Source organism: Daphnia carinata, chromosome 4, assembly GCF_022539665.2.
Source record: "Daphnia carinata strain CSIRO-1 chromosome 4, CSIRO_AGI_Dcar_HiC_V3, whole genome shotgun sequence".
Classification (NCBI taxonomy): domain Eukaryota; kingdom Metazoa; phylum Arthropoda; class Branchiopoda; order Diplostraca; family Daphniidae; genus Daphnia; species Daphnia carinata.
In genome coordinates, this window is record NC_081334.1 from 5,181,466 (window position 1) to 5,203,768 (window position 22,303).

The window sequence follows — 22,303 nt, forward strand, 5'->3', positions numbered from 1 at the left end:
TCTCAGCGACGCAATAGATGCAACGAAACAAGTTTATGTAAACAGTTATGACGCAACGGTGAGGAGTTGGGATGATCACGAACGCACACCACTGGGAGCAATTTGGTCAGCTCCCGAGTGCTACCGTCCTCATTGATGTCAACAATAAACAAATGAGACGAGAGAGTAGGGCACGTAAATAAGGTCACTCTAAAGTGTTTTGTTCCTACTGCCGTTTCCTTCTTCATGGTCAACAGAAAAATATTTTTAGCAACAGGTAAACATGTTTTTTTGTTTTTTTTGCATGGGTTTTGTTAGTTAACAAGGAGTCACGTTGCCACGCGTGTATCGTGTTTTTGCAATCTTATTACAGTGGTTAGTAAGTTTGCAGAGTTAATTCAAATTGAAAAGATTAGCATTTAGATTTTTTATTCTTACGTCTATCTCGGGAAGTCGGGCATTGTGATCGCGCTATTAATGTATCAAGGCCACGTTGAAGAATCGGGCTTCAGGTTTATTAAAATCTCGACTGATATCGCAAATCCGATACATTGTCGAATGAAAACGGTGTGCTCTTTACATGATAATAAGGCTTTGCAACGCATCATTCCGCACGTAGGAGTTACAAATTGATTTTCAACCGATCAAGTACAAACTTGAGATGAAAAACATTCCATGCGATTGGCAGACGACAACTCGATCACGCATATGCTGGGTTTTACCATTCAAATCGATGTTTTTATTTATCGTAATCAATTGTTGACTTGCTTTTAAATTTGACGCTAGATGTCCCTATTGTCGACCTCCAGCAGAACACATTGTTGAACGTTTTCTGTCGATGTCGGTAGTGTGGAGCTCCTGCGTCGATCGTGTTGAGTGGAAACTCCCGAATCAAGAACAGTCGTGAATCTACTACTAACCAGAACGGTAGGGTCCGTTGACATAGTCAAAATAAAGCCTTGGGCAAATATAGACGAAATTCTTATTGGTCGATTACAACTGTTCGTCGTCCATTTCATCATTTCTGGCTATTGTTTTCTTCCCTTGGCATATCCATCCCACTTTTCGGGCTGCTTTTTTTGGCTGACGAATCATCGTCTGCTGCAACGCTACCTGGAACTCGGGTTATTTTTCTCACAAATTGAACCTCGAATTGCCAATTACTTTGTAAACTAAACCATGTCGATGACGAGCAGCAACAAGAGTGAAATGAGGGAGAAGACGTTTCGAATCTGTCGCGATTACCTCAACGGCATCTGGAAGATGATCAAACCACAAGACATGGTGCTCAAACAAGTCAGGTGAGTGAACTTTCATTAAATTTTCTTAGTAATGCGTTCTTGGATTGTTTTCTATGTCATGCTAGAAATTTTCACATATGTTCGTGCACGATGTTGATGACGTCTTTCAGAGTCACGCAATGCGCAAACTCTTGTTGACCACGTTATCGATCCCAATAGCTAATCTTCCTAGAAATTCTTGGGTTGCAGAATGTTTTTTCCCTATTGCGTGTTAGAAAGTAGAATTGTCGACATCCATGACGGGGATCAGAATCCAGTTTTGTGAGCGGAATCGACGGATGCACCGGTGAATACTCGTTATTCACCGATGACGCGGGATTTGGACGTCGACCCGATGTCACGCCATGGCTAGAAATGGGAAGGTGTGTCGTCGAGAGGACCAATCCGCTTCAGTTACCATTTTTACGCGCTCTATTCATAGATTAGCCGTTTTTTGCTCTTAAAATTTAGGTTTCTCTTAAAAGATTAACGGATTTGCTTTGACAGGGAAAACGGCCAAGGTTGGTAAAGAACTAACCGTACAAGAGGAAAATCAGTTAACGAAAAATACGATTTTAGTCCCGTTTACGTAAGTTGCGTCATTTATCCGGACGTTGATTGTACGCCCAATAGCGAATGACGTTGTGGTCGTAAGACTGTTTACTTATCTTTTTAATATTCCCAACCAACCGAATTTTATTTTTTCGAGACGCTGGGTTGCGCTAATCTCTAGTCAACATGGACCGATCGCAGAGGAGTGAGCCAACTATTTGGGCATGATAAAATTATGATTTTTAGCGCCTCCGGTTCAAAATAGACCTTCCACAACCTTGAAGGATGCTGTTAGTTCTTTTTTTATTTTGGGAAAAGAGTTTTTAGCAGTCCGGCAATGCACTTCCCCCTTTGGCAAACGGTATAAACTTGTTTTCGGCGTCCGGCTATCCGCCCTTTCCCGCCGGACTGGCGACTGTTAACAGTCAAGTGGCGGCGGCGCTCTATTTGGCTTCCGAATCACGAACCTGTGTAGTAGGGCACCCATTCTAAAAAACAAATGCTTAAGCTTTTTTCCGCTGACGGGGAACGTTTTATTTCTACTCCCGTCAGTCGGGGCAGAAATTGAACTGCGTCGTCATTTATGGTACTGTTCAAACCTGCAGCATTCTTGTTCGCCATCGATCCACTGTGACTCATATTTCTTTCTCCACCCAGCGGAGGTTCTGCGTGTCTGAAATGCCAGACTATGGAGTCAGGTGAATTGCGTTTTCCCGTTCGGGCACAATTCGATCCAACAGCAGTATAATAATGTTGTTCCTGTATGCATTTTAATGGTTTGCAGTTCCAAATCCGAAACAAACAAAAAACATACCCCAAAAATGGAATACGAATTTAACTAGGGTATTTAACCTGCAAAAAGCTATGTTTTGATCATTCTGATTAATATATTTAATTGTTGGGTTTGTTCTTATCATTCACAGTGGCGGCATGAGCAACTTCCTCTACTATTGCGCACTGCCACCGATGGCCAAACCGAAACAAGGCGAGCCGTCGCGGGTCCTGGTCCGCTTCTACGGGCAGATCCACGGGGAAGGAGCGCTGGAGGCCCTGCTGACCGAGTCGGTCATCTTCACGTTGTTATCGGAGCGTAAGCTGGGACCTAAATTGCACGGTGTCTTTCCCGGTGGACGGCTGGAGGAATTTATTCCGGTATGCGCGAGTTTGGATTGGCTGCGTAGACGGTCACGAATTGTTTTCCACCTGATTAACTGTTGTTGTTTTTTTTATACATTCGTGATTCTAGGCACGTCCTTTGAAGACCAAAGAGCTCAGCGATCTCGAGATCAGTTCCATCATAGCAGAGAAAATGGCGCAAATTCATAGCTTGGACGTCCCAATTAGCAAAGAACCTACTTGGTTATGGGATACTATGAAACGCTGGATGAGCAATATGAAAGCGACCTTAGCTAATGAACCCACACGCCAAATTGACGATAAAAATGATTTTATTGAGAAAGACTTGTCTTCGGCAATGCGAGCGGTTTTACGATGGAACTTGGATACAGAAATGGATTGGATGAGAAGCTATTTAACACAGCTTCGTTCTCCTGTCGTCTTTTGCCATAACGTACGTGAATTTTACAAATTATTTTAGCATGTCATTTCTTAAGTATCGTGTGTTATTATAGGACTTGCAAGAAGGCAACATTTTGATCCGCGAGTCGGCCCTGACTCCCGAGGAGAAGCTCGTCATCATTGACTTTGAATATTGTTCGTACAACTACCGAGGATTTGACGTGGCCAACCACTTTTGCGAGTGGATGTACGATTACACTTTCGACAAGTATCCAAAGTTCAACTACAATCCGGAAGCCATGCCTTCAGTTGAACAACAGGTATATACGATAAAATGTTTACTTAATATACTGGAAATCAAATAACAATAATTCTTTCGCATTATTTTAGTTGCATTTTATTCGTTGTTACCTGGAAACCGTGCAGCGCGAAATGGGTATCGATGATTGTCATAAGAATCCTATGCTGACGTCTACTGACGCAGGAATCAAGGAGGAGCTACAGCTTCTACGAGAAGCTGATTGTTTTATGCTGGCATCGCACTTTTTTTGGGGTCTTTGGGCCGTAGTAAATGCCCCGGTTTCTTCAATTCCATTTGGCTACGGGGTAATACACTTACATTTATCTTCTGTTGATTGAATACTAAGTCTGAAATGTTGAAACCTCTCTTGTGCAGGAGTATGCTGAAGCCCGATTCTCCGCCTACTTTGAGCACAAGCAAAACTTGTTAGGTAAATACGGAGAAGTGATCGCTTGAAAGCGCACCTTGAATCAAATTCGTTGTGATCACTACCTTGTTTTCCCGTTGGATTTTTGTACAAAATTCAGACGGTGAAACTTGGAAACCTAATGCACGCTGCGTTATATACTTTTGAAGCCACTGCGTTAAAGCTTCCTTATAAAATCCATTTGTGTAAATTACATTTTATCCTATTTGTTCCCGTTCCCTCAACAGTGTGCAACCTCTTTTATTAGTGTCACAACTTCGTTGTTCGCTTCCTTAAGACTCAAATTATTGGGTTGTGATCTTAAGCCATGTTTTCTCCTAACTAATGGCATACGAATGTGTTAAAAGAAGTTTTTTTAAAAGACTTGAGAATGCGTGTGACGTGGGTTTCATTGAAAACTTCGCGGCACATCCTGAAAACCTCTATGAGGCGTGAGACACAACACATTTACTTGAACCTTGACTAAGTCAGCAATCTATTGGCCCTATTTTTAACTGCCAGGGTTGATTGTTGGTGCTTCATACATCGTCAAAGCTCAAGTGACTTTTTTGTTCCTTTTCTCATTCTAATATGTATATTGACATGTTCATTACACAGAGGTGAATAAGTTTTCAATGTATTTACTGTCTACAGAATGTGTGGCTTATGAACAACTTTACTTTTCATGTTCAAAGTCAGCAGGGTTTTTCCGCAATAGACGAGTGTGTTCCTTCTCTGTCTGGTCATATACCAAGTAGCATAGTCCAAGAGCTGCAATCAGAATTTAAAACATTAATTTTTCAGTGATGCAGCACCTATGGGCTTTGAATTGATTATCTGTCCCAAACGGGGGTTTACATGTTTTCTGGTTCTCTTAACACTAGTACACTCAGCCATTGTTGAAGGAGCCTTTCAATGCCGATTCATTAACATCTAACTATTTAACCTATTATAAATTGGATTTCCAGTTCCTTACTTAAAGATTCGAACCTCACTTAGCAAAACATCTTCCAGTTACTTACGGACGCCCATGATGAACAATTCGCTCCAAATACGACGAAGGGTGTTGGGGATTCCTTGGGAAAGGGCTCCGGCAAAGGCCCTTTGTTCGTGAGGCGAAAGGCGGAACTGAATAATGCCTCGAAGCTTAGTCAACTCTCCGAAATGTTTACCCATTTTTCTGTTGGAAAAAATAAGAAACCAGGCGTAAAAATGTGTTATTTTAACTGAAATACAAAAAACTTACCTTCTAGTTTAGGTCTATTACGTGATCTAGCAGAAGATGGCGAAGCAGAAGGTAAAGGTTGCCATGTAAAAATGCACTTGTTCAGTTACAATCAATATGAGATTGATAAATATAATAAGGGAAAAATAAGACACTAAAAATATTCGAAGCAAAATAATCAAGGTGAAAAAGTAAAAAAGCAAACACAAGTGTAAGTTTTGTCAGTGTAACCAAACTTGCAATACTGTCAGTTCCTGTAGACGAATCAGCTGGACTGTTATTTTAAAAGGGCGCCGAAAAATTTTGGTTAAAAGTTCTATTCCAAATGGAATCAGATGAAGATGAAGACGTGATATTTGAGGTATTAAATAAAGCGTATTAATAAGTATAATTGGACTTTTGGTGGAGATTGTAAAAAAATTACATTAAGCCATTACGTGTTTGAACTTGAATGTAGAACAGAAATCTTTAATGTTGACATTTTGTTCCACAGGGAAGTCATTTACATAAACATCTTACTACTTCGGAATATTGTGGACCAGAATTAAACTTTTATAATACTGGGAAAATCAGTTTTCCTTCCCAACATGATACAAAAAAATCTGTTGTAAGTTCATGTAAAATTTGGTTGCACTAAATCAAATATTATTTAAAATGTCTTTTTAGATACCTGGTGGATCTTGGAAAGCATGTTTGCTGTCTTTGGGTTCGAAATTAGGATTCAAACGTGAGAATCATGTAAGTCGAAATGAATTGCAAACTGGTGAATAGCTAGAAAAAAGTACATGTTTTGCCACAACAATTACTTTACCTATGTAACTCAATGTTTTTATCGCAGGAGGAAGAGTTTAAACAAGATGTATTGAGTAAAATAACAAATAGTTCACTCATCACGTTAGAAGATGCAGACTTTTTATCCAACATGTTTGATGGAATTTCATCAGAAGTCACTCTGCCAACTAGGTAGCATTTGGTTATTGAAATTTCATTGATGGCACCTCAAAACTATCTTATTATTAGCAGTCATTGTGGTGAATTTGGACTCATCACTATCAGTGGCATTGCATTCTCTACCACTCTGCTGTTTTCAGCAAGGCTTCCATGGGCTCTCCGCATTCCCAGCCTTGTTTATGTTGCAAGTAACATCGTAAGATCTGTCAGCCTAAAGCTCAACGACTGGGATAGAAAAAGATACGACCAAGTTGTGGAGATACTAAAATTCAACTTAAATGAGTTACACGACTCGTGTTCGATGATGGCGAAATCCTTGCAATTCATCCAAGAAATGGAACTGATAGATCGCGGATTTACTTTGTAGGTTATCTATCACAAAATGCTTATGCTATAAATTTCGCTTTGGAATTTAATATCATTTTGCCCTTGTTTAGACCGAATTTGATCACACATTTGAGCATGAAAACATTGCCGAATCAACCCAGTGCTCTGCTTTGCTTGCCTTTGCGACAAGAATTGCTAGAGACAACCCACGAACTCTACGACATAATGCGAGTTTTAACACTCCATATCAGAGACTGTGTGCCGCTCAATAACGCCGTCGACAATGCGTCCCATTATCTCGCGTGTTCTGATATAGCTACCGAAGTGATTGACCAGCATCACGTAACACTGCAAACTCTTCGGGTAATACGTTTACTTAAAGATATCGGTGATGAAGCACCTTATATTTACCAGCACAATTTCTTAGGCATGCATGAGACGATGTCATCTGCAGCTCTCCGAAATGCTGAGACGTCTAGCTCTCTGTTTCCTCGTGCCTACGGGACAGCGTCATTTCCAGCTGATAGACGAGTTGTGTCGAGACCTGCCCGGAAGGATAACACCCCTGACGCATCGACTGCGAATGGCCTACGACTACTACACGGCTTGGAAGGTCAGTGATGCTTCAGACATTCTATGCTCGTCCGACATAGTTAGTAGCTCAAACAACGACGAGCGGCCCAGGGGCCTCGACTTGGCGCTTCACAGTCTGGAGCGACATTTGCGGGCGACCGCTCTGATTATCGACTCGGTCCGCGGGACGGAATTGCTGCCGGGAATGCGAATTCAACTGAGCCACGAGTGTAGGGCTATCGCTACATGTTGGGAATTGGTCGAAATGGAAATGCATAAATTGTCGAATCCGTCGCCTTCGATTTCGGCGCCAGTGCGAAAGGTTCACTTTGAACCTGACCAATCCATCCAAGCTGATGGCGGCGGGATATTGCCGCTCTACGGTGCATGGGAACCGGACGTCCAAGACATGGAGATCCTAGAGGCCGATCTACGGTTTTCCGACATCAATTGTCAAGATGTGACAGCCGTGGATGATGACGAGGATCTGCTCTTGTTGAAGAGAGAAACAAGAGAAGAGCGTCTGGCCCGCAAGCGAGAACTGGCGGCCCAATCGAAACGGCTCTACTCTGAGTTGCAAGTCGTTTTGAAATCGAAAGCGGCCGAATGGAAAGAGCGGGAAGCTCGGGTCATGGAGCGTCTCGGTAGGGCTTCCGTAGTTGAACCAGACGTGCCGGAACAACAAGAGGACAAGGAAAAAGAAGAATTATCTTCTCCGGACAAGATAGAAGATAACGATCGACCTGAGTTGAGATCGGACCAAACGAATCATCCAATGATTGAATGTACCGCGAGCGATGCGTCCACTCGATTCGACTCGAGCAGGATCGTGCCCTGTTCGACTTTTGGCGTCCAGGCTTCATTGGCCGCTCAAGTGCGCGCTCTTGCATCTCAGAGGGGAGCCGTGCACAACGAAGATGTGATCGGCGATTCTGATTCCGACGAGGAAGAAGAGTCGGCCACGGGTTCGCTAAAAGACATTTGAAATTGTCTGAGCTTTTTTAGGCTTTTGCCCGCTTTTTATCACCTGTTTTTTTTTTTTTTTTTTTTTAATAGCGGGTGAAAATAAAAAGCGTTAATTTGATCGCGTTACACCAGACCAGGCAAAGGTTTAATCAACGGTCTCCTTTTTTTTTTTTTTTTTTTTTTTTTTTTGTTTGGTTGCTGTTGCCGTTTTGTTGAGAGGGAGTGTATGTGTGTTGAGAAACAATCGAGGAAACGCAGCGGGTAGTGGCCACGTTTCCTTTTTCCTTTTTTTTCCCCTTGCGTTTTCTTGTTTTCATCTTGTTTTCTGTAATGGGCTGTAGAGCACTCGCGACACGAACAGATGACTGTGCGTCGTGTTTACCACTTTTTACCCACACAAACCTAACGCTATATTGTGCGTGTTAGAGAACACACAACTGTGCAATAGACGAAAGGGTTAGACTGACGACGGCGTGATTAGCTACACAGACTTCCTTTTTTTTTCGTGTTTTATCCATTCTGCGGCTTATCGACATCGTCACCCTTTTTTTTTTGCCCCAGTCCCGCCCCATGCACACATTGCCGCAAAAATAGAGAGATCCCCCCCCCCCTTCCTTTCGCTGCATACACACTAACAGAAATCCATTCATTGATTCAATGAACACATAGACATACAGAAGTTTTGTTGATGTGTGTGTGTGTGTATGTTTGTTGGTTACATTTGGGTCGAGCGTCGAGAGATTGAGCGGGGCGGTTTTTGTTTGCGCACGGGAAGTGGCGTGCCCGTTTGTCGGTCACCCTTTTATTTTTTTTTTTCATTCCATCTTTCGATCTATATAATCGCTGGATAGACTTTTTGAAGGTTTCTCTTCTTTCCGGATAGGAGAAGAAGAATAAAAAAAAAAAAAAAAAAGGAAAAGGGGTTAATGTTGTGTGGGAGGTCGGATGTTATTTGCTTTGGGTAATACGTGCGGGTGATTTGTTTGCGCTCGCGCCAACTATTCGGGGAGGTCCGTCGCCCACCAAACCCCCGCCATTCTTTTTTGTATTTCAATTTCAATTAGATTTTTTTTTTTTTTTTTTTAAATTCATTCGGTTAGGTTTTTTTTTTTTTTTTTTTTTTGAATTTGTACGTGTTCAACTTTTGATGTGTTGTTTACTTTTCTCACTGGGATTAGCGAACAACTAGCAATTGAAATTTGCTTTTATTTTGAACGTCAATTGATTTGATGAAGAGATGTTTGTTTCTTTTCATCATCGCTGAGTTTGTCCGGTACTTGCTTTATTTCACATTGGCGCGAGATGAATAGGTTGCAAGGCCTCTTCATCATCTTCGTAATAACAACAAAAAAAATGAGAGGGAAAAGTCCAATTAAGTAATGAGCAGAGAGTGTCCCAGTATTTGATGAGACGTTACAAAAGTCTCCTCTTTCACTGTGTGATGAAACAAAAAGAGACTTGCCACTTGGGCAGTAGGGAGCGGGGGGGAGAAAAAAAGACAAAAAAAAAGCGTTAATTTTCGTTTCATTTTCATTAGGAGACTGTGGAGTCTCTTGTATGCCTGTGACACCGTGCCAGTTTGCTGGGGAAGAAAAAAAAGGGACTGGCACGATGTTTCACCTCGAAGCGAAAGTCGTGTGTTTTTCTATAGCGAAGCTTAAGGTTTGATGAAGAGGGTGTCTGCGTGTGTGGCCCGTTTCCCTCTTTGTCGTCACCTCTTTTGCAGCACTAACGAGATGCTCCATATCTACGAGAGCCCTGATCATATTCGACGAGTCCGTCGACACAGACAACGCACTCGTTTTCAAAAACATCCAACACCTTTTCACGTTTCAACCTTTTTTTTTTTTTTTTTTTTTTTTTTTTTGTTCTCGACTAATGATGATGAAAACGTACCATCCAACAGAGTCCTCCAGTACACATTTGGTACTGTTGGCGAAACGTGTGCACGGAGGGGGGGATTGACGGGTGTAAAAAGATGATTGCATTTTACTCTAGGATAGGTGCTCGAGTCCAATTATATAAGGAAAATGGTACATGTTTTTACTTTCTCCTGTTTTGTTCGTTTGTTTTTTCGTCTGGATTTATTTTTTTCAGTTAGACGGGGGAGAGGGAGAGAGTTTAGAGACGGTAAAAACAAAGATTTCGAAAGAAAAACAAAATGGGCGCCGTACCATAGTATTCATCCGAGTGTAAAGATGCTGGCAAGTTGAAGGATTGAACGGAATCTAACCTCATCGACATGATAACAGGGGGAGGGAAAAGAAAAAAGAAAGAAGTGCAGTGCGCCACTTACGGACAGGGAGGTTTCAGTGCAAAGCGGAAGGCAAGACCTTTGGGGAATTTTTATCCATCGAAGGGAAACTAGTGGGAGCGCAGAAGCCATCCGCTTTCTTTCTTGTTGTAAATCCTCCGATATGTGTACATATGCAGTGCTGCTGTTGCATGTACTCACCGACTTTGAACGAAGAGACGCACTTCAATTTGTAGCCAAGCGTCCCTTTTTTTTCTTTCTTGCTCACGTTGCCTGGCGGGAGGGGGGAGGACAGGAAAGAACGCAAGTCTTTGCATCTCTTTTTCCCTCTTTATTTCCTACACATCCTTATATACTTTTACTCTTGGAGAAGCCCAAATCGAGACGACAAGGAAAAAGAGGCAAACAATAACGATGCGCTACGATGGTCTACGTTGGTTTTTTCGGCCCGGGAGTTGTTTGCTCTGGGAGCCTCTGCGGCAATTTCCCTTAATTTGTTGACTGAAAGCAAACGCGCAGCCATCGTTTCTGACGCAAAGATGAGCAAATGCAAAACTTTCCAACTAGACGAACAGTCTTCCTCTTTCTTTGCCCGTTTTCTTTATCTAAACATTCAACTTTTTCGTGATGAGAAAAGGCCACTCCTCGTCTCCAACATCTTTGACATTCAATGATGAAACACGGCATTTCCTGCCCGTTCGCTATTTTTAACAACTGGAACAATCTTTTTTTTTTTTTTTTTTTTTTTTGATTTGATTTACTTAGTTTTTTTATCCCCCGTCATATCGAACGTCTTGATCTAGAGGCCAATATCGATCTGATGCGTAGCTTTAGATATCAGGATAATATAGACGTTAAAAAAGAAAATTGGGATATCAAAACAGCTGCCGATCCCGTTCAAGATGGGAAGGAAAAAAAAAATACTCGAAAATTGTTGCAACATCTTTTTTTTCTTTCCTTTGGATTGGGAGGGCGAGGCGTTTTTTTTTTTGATCGATCTTTTATAAGGTCTGAATTGGCCCGTGATGAAAAAGAAGAGGTTAAGAAGAAGGTAGGGGACTGTGTCCATTTCTCAAGTAGGGTAGGTTACGTCGAGTCCATTTTCCTTTCTTGCTATTGAACAATTGTTTGACGAGAGCGAGTTGTGTTGCCACATTTTGAGGCTTTTGATGTCCGATGAAAAGAGAGAAATAACTCGAAACTGAGAGAACAAGACAATCAAAAAAGAAAATGTGTTGAATGTCTTTCCGCATATCGAGCAGGGAATGCTCTTCAATCTTTATTCCAATTCAGCGAATGGCATTTTCTCTTTCTGTCCCGACATCTAAAAAAAAATCAAAAGAAATTCCGTTAAAATGGTTTTATCTGTGGGTAAAAAAAAAAAAAAAAAAAAAAAAAAAGGCGAGTCAATGAACGTCATTTGACTGTGGGAAGAAACATTTGTGGCGACACAACAACTATACAAAAGAATAGGATTCGCAATCATTTTTAGGGCATGGCATTCTAAATGTTTTACGTAGAGCACGTTCATAGACGGCGGGACCACTTCCGTATTACACAACTGATCGCTTTTTTTTTTTTTTCCCTCTTTCTTTCAAAGTAAAAAAATTAAAAAGGGAGAAAACTCCATCGAAGGTTATGACACGGATGAGCCGATCAAATCATCGCCGGCTTTTCAGGTGAAGAAGAAGAAGAGATAAGCAAAAGATTGAGCCGGTACAACGGTCACACGCACACAAAAACAGTCTCTTTTTTGTTTTTTTTCTCCATCTATCTCGAGATGCACCAATAGCCTATCTATAATGCCTGTACAGTTTGAAATGATTTACAGATGGCGGCTATAATAGCCCTAATCACTAGTGTACATGTGTAGTAGCGGTGGGTAGCGAAACAAGTGACTGTTTTTGTCCGTGTCGCTATAATACCTGTGGCGGAAATATTGGCATGAGGCGGATTAAAACTAGAGGGGGGAGCGAATAAGAAATCCGTCGGCGACATGTTTTCAATCACAAGCGAAAATCTTTTTCTTTTTTTGTCTTGTAGTATATCTTCTCGTTTATAAGACATGCCAGCCTTTTCACGCCTTTCTCTGCGTTCCCATGTTGTTTGGCTCATTGACCGCTCCCTTCTCGAGAAGGGGGGACCTTTTTATTTATTTTTTTTTTTTCCTCCCCCCTCTGCTTTTCTTTGCGTACCTTTTGTTGTTGGCGAACCAAAGGAGGACAAGATAATCTTGGTTGTAAGATCATCATTATCCGCCACACGCTCCGTCTACCGTTACCGCTGGCCCTGACCAGCAACGTTCTTCAGCGTTCGGCATTTTGGGTTCCAATGAAATCACAAAAGCGAGATAGGCCATTTATAGTACACACTGTAGCGCATGTGGCTCTCGGTACAAGAATAATACGTCCGTCTTGTCAATAGATTGCCGCCACATTTTTTCCAGTTATTCTTTTTTTTTTTTTTTTTTTTTTTGGTTTAATTCATTCAGTTTTGTTGTGGAGAAAATGAGACGTTCTTTTTTTTTTCTCTCTCTCTCTCTATTTGGAACTGATACCGCTGTGTAAATAGTCTTAAATGCAGAGGCTTTCCTTTGTTGATTCGCTCGCCTGTTGAAATCGACGAGGGGAATGTGATGAGGTAATCAAGCAATCATTTCGATCAATCTTTTGAGGAACGTTTTTCATTGGGACCCGTCAATAATCCGAGCTGACAGGTTGCGTCTACTTATACGCACCCAAAATGCCGACATCTAGACGAACAATAAAGTTCCCTTCTTTCTCTCTTTTTTTTTTTTTTTTTTTTCCTATTTCATAAATGATAATAAAAAAAAAAAAGGCCGGGGGGAGCTTGGAAAATGGCATACAATAGATGTAGGATGTTTATAGATGCGGACTTGAGACGATGATCCCTTGTTTTTACGCAACAGATACAATGAAACATATGTCTTGTATCAGTTTATCTATTGCTACTTGAAATCTCGTTGTCGAACATTCAAATTATGAATTAGACACGCTTGAGGTACGCGCGCTTTGCTATAGTCCTGTCGCCTTCACTTTTCTGCATCGATTCATTTTTAACGAGCGAATTTTATTTTTAAATCATTTTTTAAAAACGGCTATTGATTTCAATTTTTTTTTTAAATTTCTCCCCCCCCCCTCCTGAAAATGTTTTTTCTATCCATTGCGCTCGGCGAAGAAAACCAACAAGTAAAAAACTAAACTCGTTGATTGAATTTGAATGAATGGGGTCAATGCCAAACACACGCACAAAAAAACAAACAAGACACAAAAAAAAAAAGAAAAAAGTGGGGAACAAAAGAGGTTCACCCTCTTACAAGAGGGAACCGGATGTCTGCTACAAGATGTGATGAAAGAGATACAAAAAAAAAAAGAAAATCGGAATTCCTTGTCGTTAGTGGTAGTAGATACGATTGTTACACACTGCAAGAGTAAAAACCCGTAGTTTGGAGGTTATATAGTAGCAGGGAGGGGGGGGGGGCATCAATGAAGAAAAAAAAAAAAAAAAAAAAGGGATACTCAATGGAGCGATAGTTGATCGGATGAGGGTGGATTACAAGCCGCCAGTCTTGTATTCGAGCACCTATAGGTCGTCCATGTTTCTCTACCACAAGGGGAGTGAAATGCTGAGAGAGAAGTTGCTCACCCGAACGGTGTGTTCTACCATGTAGGAATAGCAGGGCGAGAGCAAGAGAGAGAGAGAGGTTATGTAGAATCTAACGCATAGAAGAGATCATGTCTGAGGATTAATCGCCTTGTTCGACACACAACAAAACAAGATGGCTAAAAGCAAGGAAAAAGAATTTTCGAAAAGAAAAAGGATTGCAATTTCCGGCATTGAACGGTTTGGCTCTCGCAGCTTCATCTCTCTCTCTCTTCGTATTGCAGATCATCATCCGGATCAAACAAACATGTTGATGTTCTCTTGAGAAGGCCAACAACTGGCCCTCCGTTTAATAACAGGGGCGCAGTATATGAACATATATGAGAGAGAGAGAAAAAGAAAGAAGCGTAGGCCTATTTTATTTACGGGGGGGGGGGGGAGTAAAAAAAAAAAAAAAAGGAGACACCTGTGGCGAATCTTTTTATCAATTGGTCCCTTTTCGTTGTGAAAAGAACTAGAGGATTACAGCACGTTGAAGAAGTTTTTCGAGTTCGTTTTTGCTGTTGCAGATCTCGAAACGAAGATGATGAGAAACGAAGGTGCCCCCATCTTATAGGTTTGAAAAGAAAACTGTGCAAAGCGTAAACTGCCGGATAAACGAAACTCCTTTGCGTGCTGGCCAATGCATTTGCCATGGCCACAGATCTTGATTCAAAGGAGAGATTTTGCCTGCCCTTTTGGGCGTAGCACAATCATCTTTTTTTTTTTTTTTTTTTAATACTTCAACGTAACTGAACAGCGGCTCTTTTCTTGCGTGATGATACGAACCAGTTTATTTGAACTGCATATAAACGTCCGTGTCCCCCCTTTATATTTTCCTCTTTGCGTAGAGACCGTCCCAAGTTCCCCACCGTCCCAGTCAATAGCGCAACTGTTGTACTACACCCTGAAACTTCTTTTTTTTTTTTTTTCACATTCGCCACAGTTGGATTAGATGTGATGCACGTTGATCTGTGGCCTATAATAGACTTGAGGGATTACAACATGTTTTTCGAAATAAGCGCGAGCGGTTCTCTTTCAAAAAAAAAAAAAAGAAACATCGAAAAAAAAGAGCGTCGACCCGAAATGAACCGTTTTCCCAAGTTCACCAACTGCCTGCCTCTGTACTCCGGCCGATGCTCATCAACAGTGAAAATATCCGTCGCATTTATAGCTACTGAATAATAATGATCAATAAGGAAGAATGGGCGAGCCATTTATACGGGAAAAGAGAGAGAGAGAGTCTATAATATAACAGCGGGGAGTAGGCAGTAAACGAGTGGAGTGTGTATGCGTAGGCCTCAGTAATATGTATATTTGTATGCCCTATAGAGGCACGTTGCATTATCAGATTAGTGCGGTTGGCTAGCCAATGTAAAAAAAAAAAAAAAAAAAGGGCGCAGGGCAAGTGGGAGATGATGGGGGACATTTTTCTTTTCATCAATAGACTCTCTCTCTCTCTCTCTCTGGGTAGGGAGTGAAATTATATTTCCTCTTTTTCTTTGATGGGAGGGGGGGGGGCCAGCATAAAAGGGAAATTTCTTTTTTTTTTTTTTTTTAAATTTTATTTCGAATTTTGTGTGTCCGCGCGCTGCTCCGTGTTGCACATTCGTCTTTTGTGCGCACTTTTTTTTTTTTTTTTTTAAGAAACCCTCGTCTCTCTTTTCATGTCGGCGGTTGTATATGGCGAGGGCATCTTCCTTGTGCCGGCCGAGAGGTGGAACGAGGGGGCGCGAGCCATGGTACGAACACAGAAGGATGGGTACACATCACTTTGGATGGCTTTCTGCGCTGTGTAAATGTTGTAGACGATGACATGATGATGATGACAATCATGACCGATCGATTTGCTGGACTTGGGACTTTTGGGTTCATCGTTCTCCCCCTCCGCTTTATTCGTTTGCTTTTTTGGGCCGGGGCACTTTGGCAGAAGGGAGTGGTCATACAAAAACAATCAAGAGAACCATCATCTCAATCAGCTGCGTTAGGGAGACTTTTCATTGATTGTCGGGGGGGGGGGGGGGGGGCGACGATGACATGTTAATTGCCCTGTCGACGCGATCGCACCAATATCTGCCAACACGACGACGACCGAAACAAAACGAAAGAAAAAGAAATTTGTTCAGTTATTTTGCTTTTTTTTTTTTTTTTTTTTTTGCCCGTCGTTCAACTAATAACAGAAGGACCAAAAAAAGTAGGCAAAAGAAAAAGTGAAAGGCTTTGCTGATTCTACGCTCCTTTTCGATGTCTAAGTGATTTGAACGCTGGCCGTGCCAGTCGAGCATGAAACGCGATTGAGCCTTTTTTTTTTTTTTTTTCTCCCCCCACTTCTTATACTAGTCTCTTTTCTGCCGTGTTATTAATCGCAAGATCGAGAGTCCCTACCATTCGCTACATGCGTTTAGCCTATTTAACTGCTACCCCTTTTTCTTTCTTTCCAATTTTCTTTTTATCCCCGTTTTTTTTTTTTAATTTTTCCTTTTCACCTTCTGTTCAATTGAGGCAAAATATGCAACCAACATGTGTTTCTTTTTCTTGAATCGCCTTAACACGGTACGCTTCGTGGTTTCATCTGGTCTTTCAAGTTAATATTCTTTTGGGTGGGTTATTTAAAAAAAAAAAACAAATAATAATAATAATGCTGCCATCGGCAAGTAAAGCCACGTCCTCTGTTACCTTTTTTGATGATGATGGCGTGAAGATGATTTGATTTTCGCCGGGCAACGCTCGTGTGTGACTGGCTGACGGCTTCGGTTCTTCGTCCTAGTGATTTCACCTGCAGCTGTTGTAAGCTGTCGCTCGTGTGATTGTGTGTTAAAAGCTGCCGACACGGTCCGACACCTCGGCCCTGGCAACGAATAGACACAAACACGCGCAGCCAGCGTTTCATTGTTGTTGGCTGTCGACGCAGCCCCGACCGATCTTTCTTTCTCTGCCTCTCGCAAATGAACACGGCCAACAGGAAAAAAAAAAAATAATATAGTTGGGGCGGAGCTCATCTGCTTGTTTGTTGTAGGTCTTTACCGGCAGTTTTTGGTTTGTCCCATAGTCGATAGACGTAGGAGAAGGAGGGAGGGGGGGGGGAGGGTGTCGAAGAATATTCGCGGATGATGGTGTGATGATGATGTCAGGTCTTTTATGATAACCAGACGTGACCGAACGTCGTGGTATAGGGCAGCAATCAAACTGAGCTCGTTAACGGACTCGCATACGCGACTGCTGTTGACAGCTATAATACTCTACATTTGTGTTGTTGTTGTTGTTGTTGTCCGGCATATATATTTGCCCCGCCTAGTCCGTCTTCATCGCGTTGCAGATGGAAGGGAACCGAAAGTCTCTTATTTCTTATTATGATGCGTACGTAATAATAATAATTAAAAAAAAGACTTGACGTTTTCGTACTGTACATTGTGGTTTATATTCTCGATAGAGACATGTGTGATAGAATTAATAACTTCAGCAATTTGAAAAAGAAAAAAAAAAAAAAACAAGAAGAAAAAGAGTAATGTAACAACAATTTGTTTTTGTTTGCGCGAGGAAAGCCATCGAGGGTGGGGGGGGGGGGGGGGGGGGGTTTAAGAGCAAAAAAAAAAAAAAAAAATTTAAAACAGTCAATAAAATGGTGGTCATAACAGCGAAGAGATTTGAAACAAACGGGATGGAGCCGTCGCCGATGGAGCTCCTCCGGTCGGGGTGCGATTGGACGATGCCGACGAGCTTCCCACCGATCCTCCAGTCGACATTAGATGCGTCTGGTGGTGGTGATGGTGGTGGTGGTAGGGTGTGGCTAAAGACAGTGGAGGCATCGCCGGCGTCGAGTGATGGTAAAGATGTTGGTGAAGACTGCGAAGCGATGCGGCCAACGGAGTCATGGCCTCCGACGGATGGTGAAGCTTATTTTTATGATTAGCGGCCGTTTTGTTGGCTACCCCGCTGACTCTAGCCATCCGATTGGCGTTCGATTGATGCGACGGCATGACGGACTCGACCACCGATGGCGACGTCTTGACGACGGAACGCGGCTGCGGGTTGTGGTGGACGGGACTGGCGCCGTTGCTGCTGCCCAGGCTGCTCCTTTCGCCGTCGTTGGAGCTGAAAGACGAATTCATGTTGGCCGCCGTAACGGCCCCGTTGGCCGACCCCGCCATGGCAGACGATGACGACGACGGCGTCTGCTGCTGATGGGCGTCGTGCAGTTTGCGCGTGTGTTTCTTCAGGTCGAAGTTGCGGCAAAATCCTTTCCCACAAATGCGGCACGTAAACTATCGATTTTGAAAAAAAAAAAGAAAAGAAGGGCAATCGTTTTTATTTAAATTGCTCATTTGAAATGTAAATTAATAGTCGTATGAATAATAACTTACGGGTTTCTTGTCGTTGTGCGTGTGCATGTGGAAGGTGAGGTTGTAGACCTGGTGGAAGGCCTTGTTGCAGACGACGCACTTGTAGGCCTTTTCGACGCTGTGCGTCAGTTTGTGGTTCTTGTAGTTGCCCTTCTGGTGGAATCCTTTGCCGCAGTGCTCGCAGACGAACGGCTTGAATCCGGCGTGGATGCGGACGTGCGTGTTGAGCGTCGACGAGCGGTTGAAGGCTTTGCCGCACGTCGAGCACTTGTGCGGCTTCTCGGCCGTGTGGATGATCTTGTGGCGGCACAGCGTCGACGCCTGACGGAACCCTTTGCCGCAGACTTTGCAGACGAACGGACGGGCGCCCGTGTGCACCGGCATGTGACGCGTCAGGTTGTAGTGAGCGTTGAAGATTTTCCCGCAGTCGGGACACGTAAAAACTCGGCCTTTGTTGTTGTTGTTGTTGCCGGACGATCCGTTGATCGTGCCGGCCGAAGAATCGGCCGGCGACGTCGGCTGATCGCCGTTGTCGGCCAACGCGTTGGGCGTCGTCGCCGTCGTCGTCGTCGATGTCGTCCTCGTCGACGACGACGAGTCGATTTTGTTCTTCTTTTTGGCGCCTTTGTTTTTGATGGCGTTGTTGTTGTTGTGACGCCGACGTCGGTGATCGACCCGAACGGGACTCGGGTCGTCCGAACCGACCGGGGCGCCGCTGCTGCTCACGTGACTCTCTTCGTCCTCTTCTTCTTCCTCGTCCTCGTCCTCGTCTTCGTCCTCGTCGTCTTCTAAATCGTCTTCGTCCAACTCGTCGTCCTCTTCGTCGTCGTCATCGACGTCGTCGCCAATCATCACTTCCTCATCTTCGTCCTCATCCTCGTCTTCCTCTTCCACTTTCTTCCGTTTGACGGCGGACTCGGCAGACGAGTGGTGTTGTTGCGACGTCGCACTCGCCGATTTCGTGCTCTGACCAACCGAGGTACCATACTGTTGTTGTTGTTGTTGTTGTTGTTGCTGCTGCTGCTGCTGGTTAGGCCTAACGGTGGGTTTGACGAAGGCCGATTTGAACGGCGCAGACGGACCGTGTTGTTGCTGAACGAAACCCGGGTGAAACCAGAAATCTGTCGATGAAGGAAAGAAACACGTTTCATTTTTATAGGCCTGTAGAGAACTGCGTTTTTGTTTGCACATTTTTTGTAGTTGCTGTTGTTGTTGTTGTTGTTGTTGGAGATTTGAAAATGCTTACCGTGAAGGTTACGATGAGGTGCCAAAAGAGGCGTCGACCGTTGGTGATGGTGAAGCGAGGCCGACGCGGCTGACCGCAAGATTTCTACCTTTTGCAGATTGGCAGCCGATGATGATGTGCCACTCGCATTGCCGGCGCTCAGATTCAAAGGGGGTGCCAATGGACCAACGGGGTGGGTCGCAAACGGCAACGGATGTCCGACCGCGTAAAACTGTTGCTGGTAGTGGCGCATCAGCGTGGCCAACGCGTCCGTCGGCTGATGCATCAAAACGTTGCGCAACATTTGATTCAAACTACTGCTGCCGTTGCCATCGGCCAATGGCTGTGAAGGCAAATAGCCGGCCATCATTTGCGATGCAAATGCCGACGGCCTAGAGGCGGTGGTTGCGTTGGTAGGGCCGGATGTCGTCGTCGGCGCCCACATCGGGATCGGGTAAACGGGTGCCGGCTGAACGGTGGAGGCCTGCTGTGATGCCGACGGCCCGTGATCGGGAGCCGGTGATGATGTCGGCGAGTTGTTGTCATCGGCCGATGGCATTGTGTTAATGAGCCGGGCAATCGAAAAGGAAAGATGCGCCGACGGCTTGTTGCTGACGTTTCCGCACGGACTCGACGCGCTCCGACTTCTCGCCGCGTTCTCTTCCTCTTTCACCGAATCGCACAATGGCGGCGAGCTCTCTCTGCTCGTGTTGATCGTGTCCGTCATCTTGTTGTGTTCGATTAAACTGACTGGACTGCTTCTGCAACTGTCGTTTGCGCTCGATTCACCGTCTCCCATTTTTTTTTTTTTTTTTTTTCTTTTCGTTTCTTTTTGCGCTACTGTTTAAGATCAAATGAAAAGAGAAAATGCTTTTGGTTAAGGAATGAGCATCGAATTTATTCGGCCCAACTACGTTTTTTCAAAGGAAAAGGCCGTGAAGTTGAAAACACGAAATGGCGTCTCGTCTTTCAGAGAGCCGATTAGATCGACAGCACGCGCCATCGTGTCAGAAAAAGACCGTTTTGCTCTTTTATTTATTTTTTTTGTTTTGCGTCCCTCTCCTTCTCCTCTAACCCGTTCGATTGCCAGCACAACGTACACGCAAATTGGGATTGAATTACAGCCCACCAGAAGAAAAGGCGGATGTCTAAATGAATAAGCGATTTATAGAGAACCCCGACTTTCCCCCAAATCATTTGCGTTTACGTGTACGTTGCGTAAAGAGCTTTGATCACCATATATTTTAGGCCTATAGAGAACCTACTACTTACAGTTTTTGATTGTTGATGAATTGTTGGGATTGTTGCTCCTCTTGAATTTTCACTGGCAAAACGCGGGGAATGATCTTTTTTTTTGGACAAATTTTGCGTTTCACAGTAAAAATGTTAGTGCCACGCACGTTCGTACATTCGTAACAAAATATTGCTTGCGAATTCGTTTTAATTAGTGGAGGAAAGGGGGGGGGACAATGTCAGGTGACACTTAACACACGGGCACGGAACTTGTCAACTAAATGCGGAGACTACGACGAATGTTGAGTTGTCGTCGTCGCTGCCGACTGAACACGGATGAGATTCCAACTGTTTTGATTCATCTTATATATATACCCAGCTCCTCCTCCTCGAACGACTGGGGATGGGGGGGGGTGATGTACACACAAGAGCATGTATAGGAAGGAAGCAAGGAAGGAAGGAAGGAAGGAAGGAAGGAAGGAAGAGAAAAGGGAAAGAGAGCAAAGAAGTGAAAAAGAGAGAGAAAGTGCAGACATAGGCCCCACTTTTTGCGGCGGTCTCTTTGCCGGCCGACGACCGACCAACCAGGAGCCAGCACCAAACGACCATTTGCCCTCCCTCCTTCACGCTGTGTGTGTATGTGTGTGTGTGTGTGTGTGCGTGTGTGTCTTTCGCTGCGGCTGTTAGAGGCGCCCCTCTTCTTCTTTCCGTATATCTACCCGTGTGTGCGTGGCTTTATGGATGGGAACCGCCTTTTGATCGTCGACTTGGCCCCTCAGCTGCTCCGACACTGCCCTTTTCTCCCGTGACTACGACCAATCTCTGCGTTTTCCCTTTTTTTTTTTTTTTTTTGTGTGTGTGTGTGTGTGTATAGTTTGGCTCCCCTTCCGATTGATAGAGATATATACTACGTTTTCTTTATTGAAATTCTTCCAAATCATTTTGGATTGTACTACATTCATCGTTATGATGTAGTCGAATGGTTTTTTTTTTCTTTTTACATTGACGTGTATTGTATAAACTATTATTTGAATAGGTTGGCTTTTGTTGGTGGCATCCAAGTGAAGCCAGCGGAAGTCTAATTTTTTTTTTTTTTCCTTTTCTTAAATACTCTACACTTTCCTTTTGTGCGTAATCCTTGAATCGGAATGAATGTCAAATTATAGAACGCATTTTAACGGTAATCAGATGATACAATCCATTTTATTGGAGGGTCGGCGGAATTCGATTTTATCGGCCGTGTTTTGATTTTTCAGTTTTTTTTTTATTTTAAAATGAAATGCGCTGGTATGCCGTTGCTCGTTATCTTTCCGTAACCTAAAAGAATAGCAGCAAAGAAACAACAGCAATTAATGAGGGGAAGCGATTCTTTCAATTAACAGTCGTTGATTAAATAACGAGCAAAGAAAAAAATAAAATAAAGGAAGGTTGGGCGTCGACATTTTTTTTTTCGAATAATGAAGCTTCTCCCCCTCCCCCCTTGTGTCACCCATCTCCGCGTTCCAATTAA

At 43.3% G+C, this 22,303-nt stretch overlaps 4 protein-coding genes and 1 long non-coding RNA gene across 6 annotated transcripts; 3 read left to right on the top strand and 2 right to left on the bottom strand.

Annotated features, from left to right (window-relative positions):
* Positions 1 to 800: 800 nt before the first annotated feature.
* Positions 801 to 4,666, top strand: LOC130687218 (choline/ethanolamine kinase-like). Of its 2 annotated transcripts, XM_057510358.2 has the most exons (7): positions 801 to 906; positions 1,176 to 1,280; positions 2,735 to 2,963; positions 3,058 to 3,381; positions 3,443 to 3,649; positions 3,720 to 3,935; positions 4,006 to 4,666. In XM_057510358.2, exons 2-7 carry the CDS (start codon positions 1,189 to 1,191, stop codon positions 4,084 to 4,086), a joined length of 1,149 nt encoding a protein of 382 aa, XP_057366341.1. In that variant the 5' UTR covers positions 801 to 906; positions 1,176 to 1,188; the 3' UTR covers positions 4,087 to 4,666. The 2 variants fall into 2 exon arrangements, with proteins under 2 accessions (XP_057366341.1, XP_057366340.1); XM_057510357.2 differs by having other exon boundaries at positions 856 to 1,280.
* On the top strand, positions 1,291 to 2,609 carry LOC132087872 (uncharacterized). The gene is made up of 2 exons (XR_009420750.1): positions 1,291 to 2,397; positions 2,469 to 2,609. It is a non-coding gene; the product is annotated as an uncharacterized LOC132087872 (long non-coding RNA).
* LOC130687544 (cytochrome b-c1 complex subunit 8-like) lies at positions 4,658 to 5,412 on the bottom strand. The gene is made up of 3 exons (XM_057510719.1): positions 5,283 to 5,412; positions 5,059 to 5,216; positions 4,658 to 4,807 (listed from the first exon to the last, which is right to left on the bottom strand). The coding sequence occupies exons 2-3, from the start codon at positions 5,210 to 5,212 to the stop codon at positions 4,713 to 4,715; spliced, it is 249 nt and encodes an 82-aa protein (XP_057366702.1). The 5' UTR covers positions 5,213 to 5,216; positions 5,283 to 5,412; the 3' UTR covers positions 4,658 to 4,712.
* A 95-nt stretch (positions 5,413 to 5,507) lies between these two features.
* LOC130687211 (vezatin-like) lies at positions 5,508 to 8,102 on the top strand. The gene is made up of 7 exons (XM_057510349.2): positions 5,508 to 5,622; positions 5,755 to 5,868; positions 5,928 to 5,999; positions 6,100 to 6,224; positions 6,285 to 6,575; positions 6,650 to 6,902; positions 6,967 to 8,102. Exons 1-7 carry the CDS (start codon positions 5,587 to 5,589, stop codon positions 8,095 to 8,097), a joined length of 2,022 nt encoding a protein of 673 aa, XP_057366332.1. The 5' UTR covers positions 5,508 to 5,586; the 3' UTR covers positions 8,098 to 8,102.
* A 9,487-nt stretch (positions 8,103 to 17,589) lies between these two features.
* LOC130687207 (zinc finger and BTB domain-containing protein 24-like) lies at positions 17,590 to 20,394 on the bottom strand. Its single transcript, XM_057510346.2, has 3 exons — positions 19,582 to 20,394; positions 18,357 to 19,456; positions 17,590 to 18,257 (listed from the first exon to the last, which is right to left on the bottom strand). The coding sequence occupies exons 1-3, from the start codon at positions 20,357 to 20,359 to the stop codon at positions 17,622 to 17,624; spliced, it is 2,514 nt and encodes an 837-aa protein (XP_057366329.1). The 5' UTR covers positions 20,360 to 20,394; the 3' UTR covers positions 17,590 to 17,621.
* Between the last annotated feature and the right edge of the window lie 1,909 nt (positions 20,395 to 22,303).

Excerpts from the sequence above, each read along its gene's own strand:
- LOC130687207 (XM_057510346.2), bottom strand. The coding sequence starts at position 20,359 with ATGGGAGACGGTGAATCGAGCGCAAACGACAGTTGCAGAAGCAGTCCA. Across the intron at positions 19,457-19,581 it reads ACCTCATCGTAACCTTCACG|ATTTCTGGTTTCACCCGGGT; the intron begins GTAAGCATTTTC and ends CTTCATCGACAG. Across the intron at positions 18,258-18,356 it reads CGCACAACGACAAGAAACCC|TTTACGTGCCGCATTTGTGG; the intron begins GTAAGTTATTAT and ends CAAAATCGATAG.
- LOC130687211 (XM_057510349.2), top strand. The coding sequence starts at position 5,587 with ATGGAATCAGATGAAGATGAAGACGTGATATTTGAG. Across the intron at positions 5,869-5,927 it reads ATGATACAAAAAAATCTGTT|ATACCTGGTGGATCTTGGAA; the intron begins GTAAGTTCATGT and ends ATGTCTTTTTAG. Across the intron at positions 6,576-6,649 it reads ATAGATCGCGGATTTACTTT|ACCGAATTTGATCACACATT; the intron begins GTAGGTTATCTA and ends GCCCTTGTTTAG.
- LOC130687544 (XM_057510719.1), bottom strand. The coding sequence starts at position 5,212 with ATGGGTAAACATTTCGGAGAGTTGACTAAGCTTCGAGGCATTATTCAG. Across the intron at positions 4,808-5,058 it reads ATTGTTCATCATGGGCGTCC|CTCTTGGACTATGCTACTTG; the intron begins GTAAGTAACTGG and ends TTCTGATTGCAG.
- LOC130687218 (XM_057510357.2), top strand. The coding sequence starts at position 1,159 with ATGTCGATGACGAGCAGCAACAAGAGTGAAATGAGGGAGAAGACGTTT. Across the intron at positions 2,964-3,057 it reads GGCTGGAGGAATTTATTCCG|GCACGTCCTTTGAAGACCAA; the intron begins GTATGCGCGAGT and ends TCGTGATTCTAG. Across the intron at positions 3,382-3,442 it reads CTGTCGTCTTTTGCCATAAC|GACTTGCAAGAAGGCAACAT; the intron begins GTACGTGAATTT and ends GTGTTATTATAG.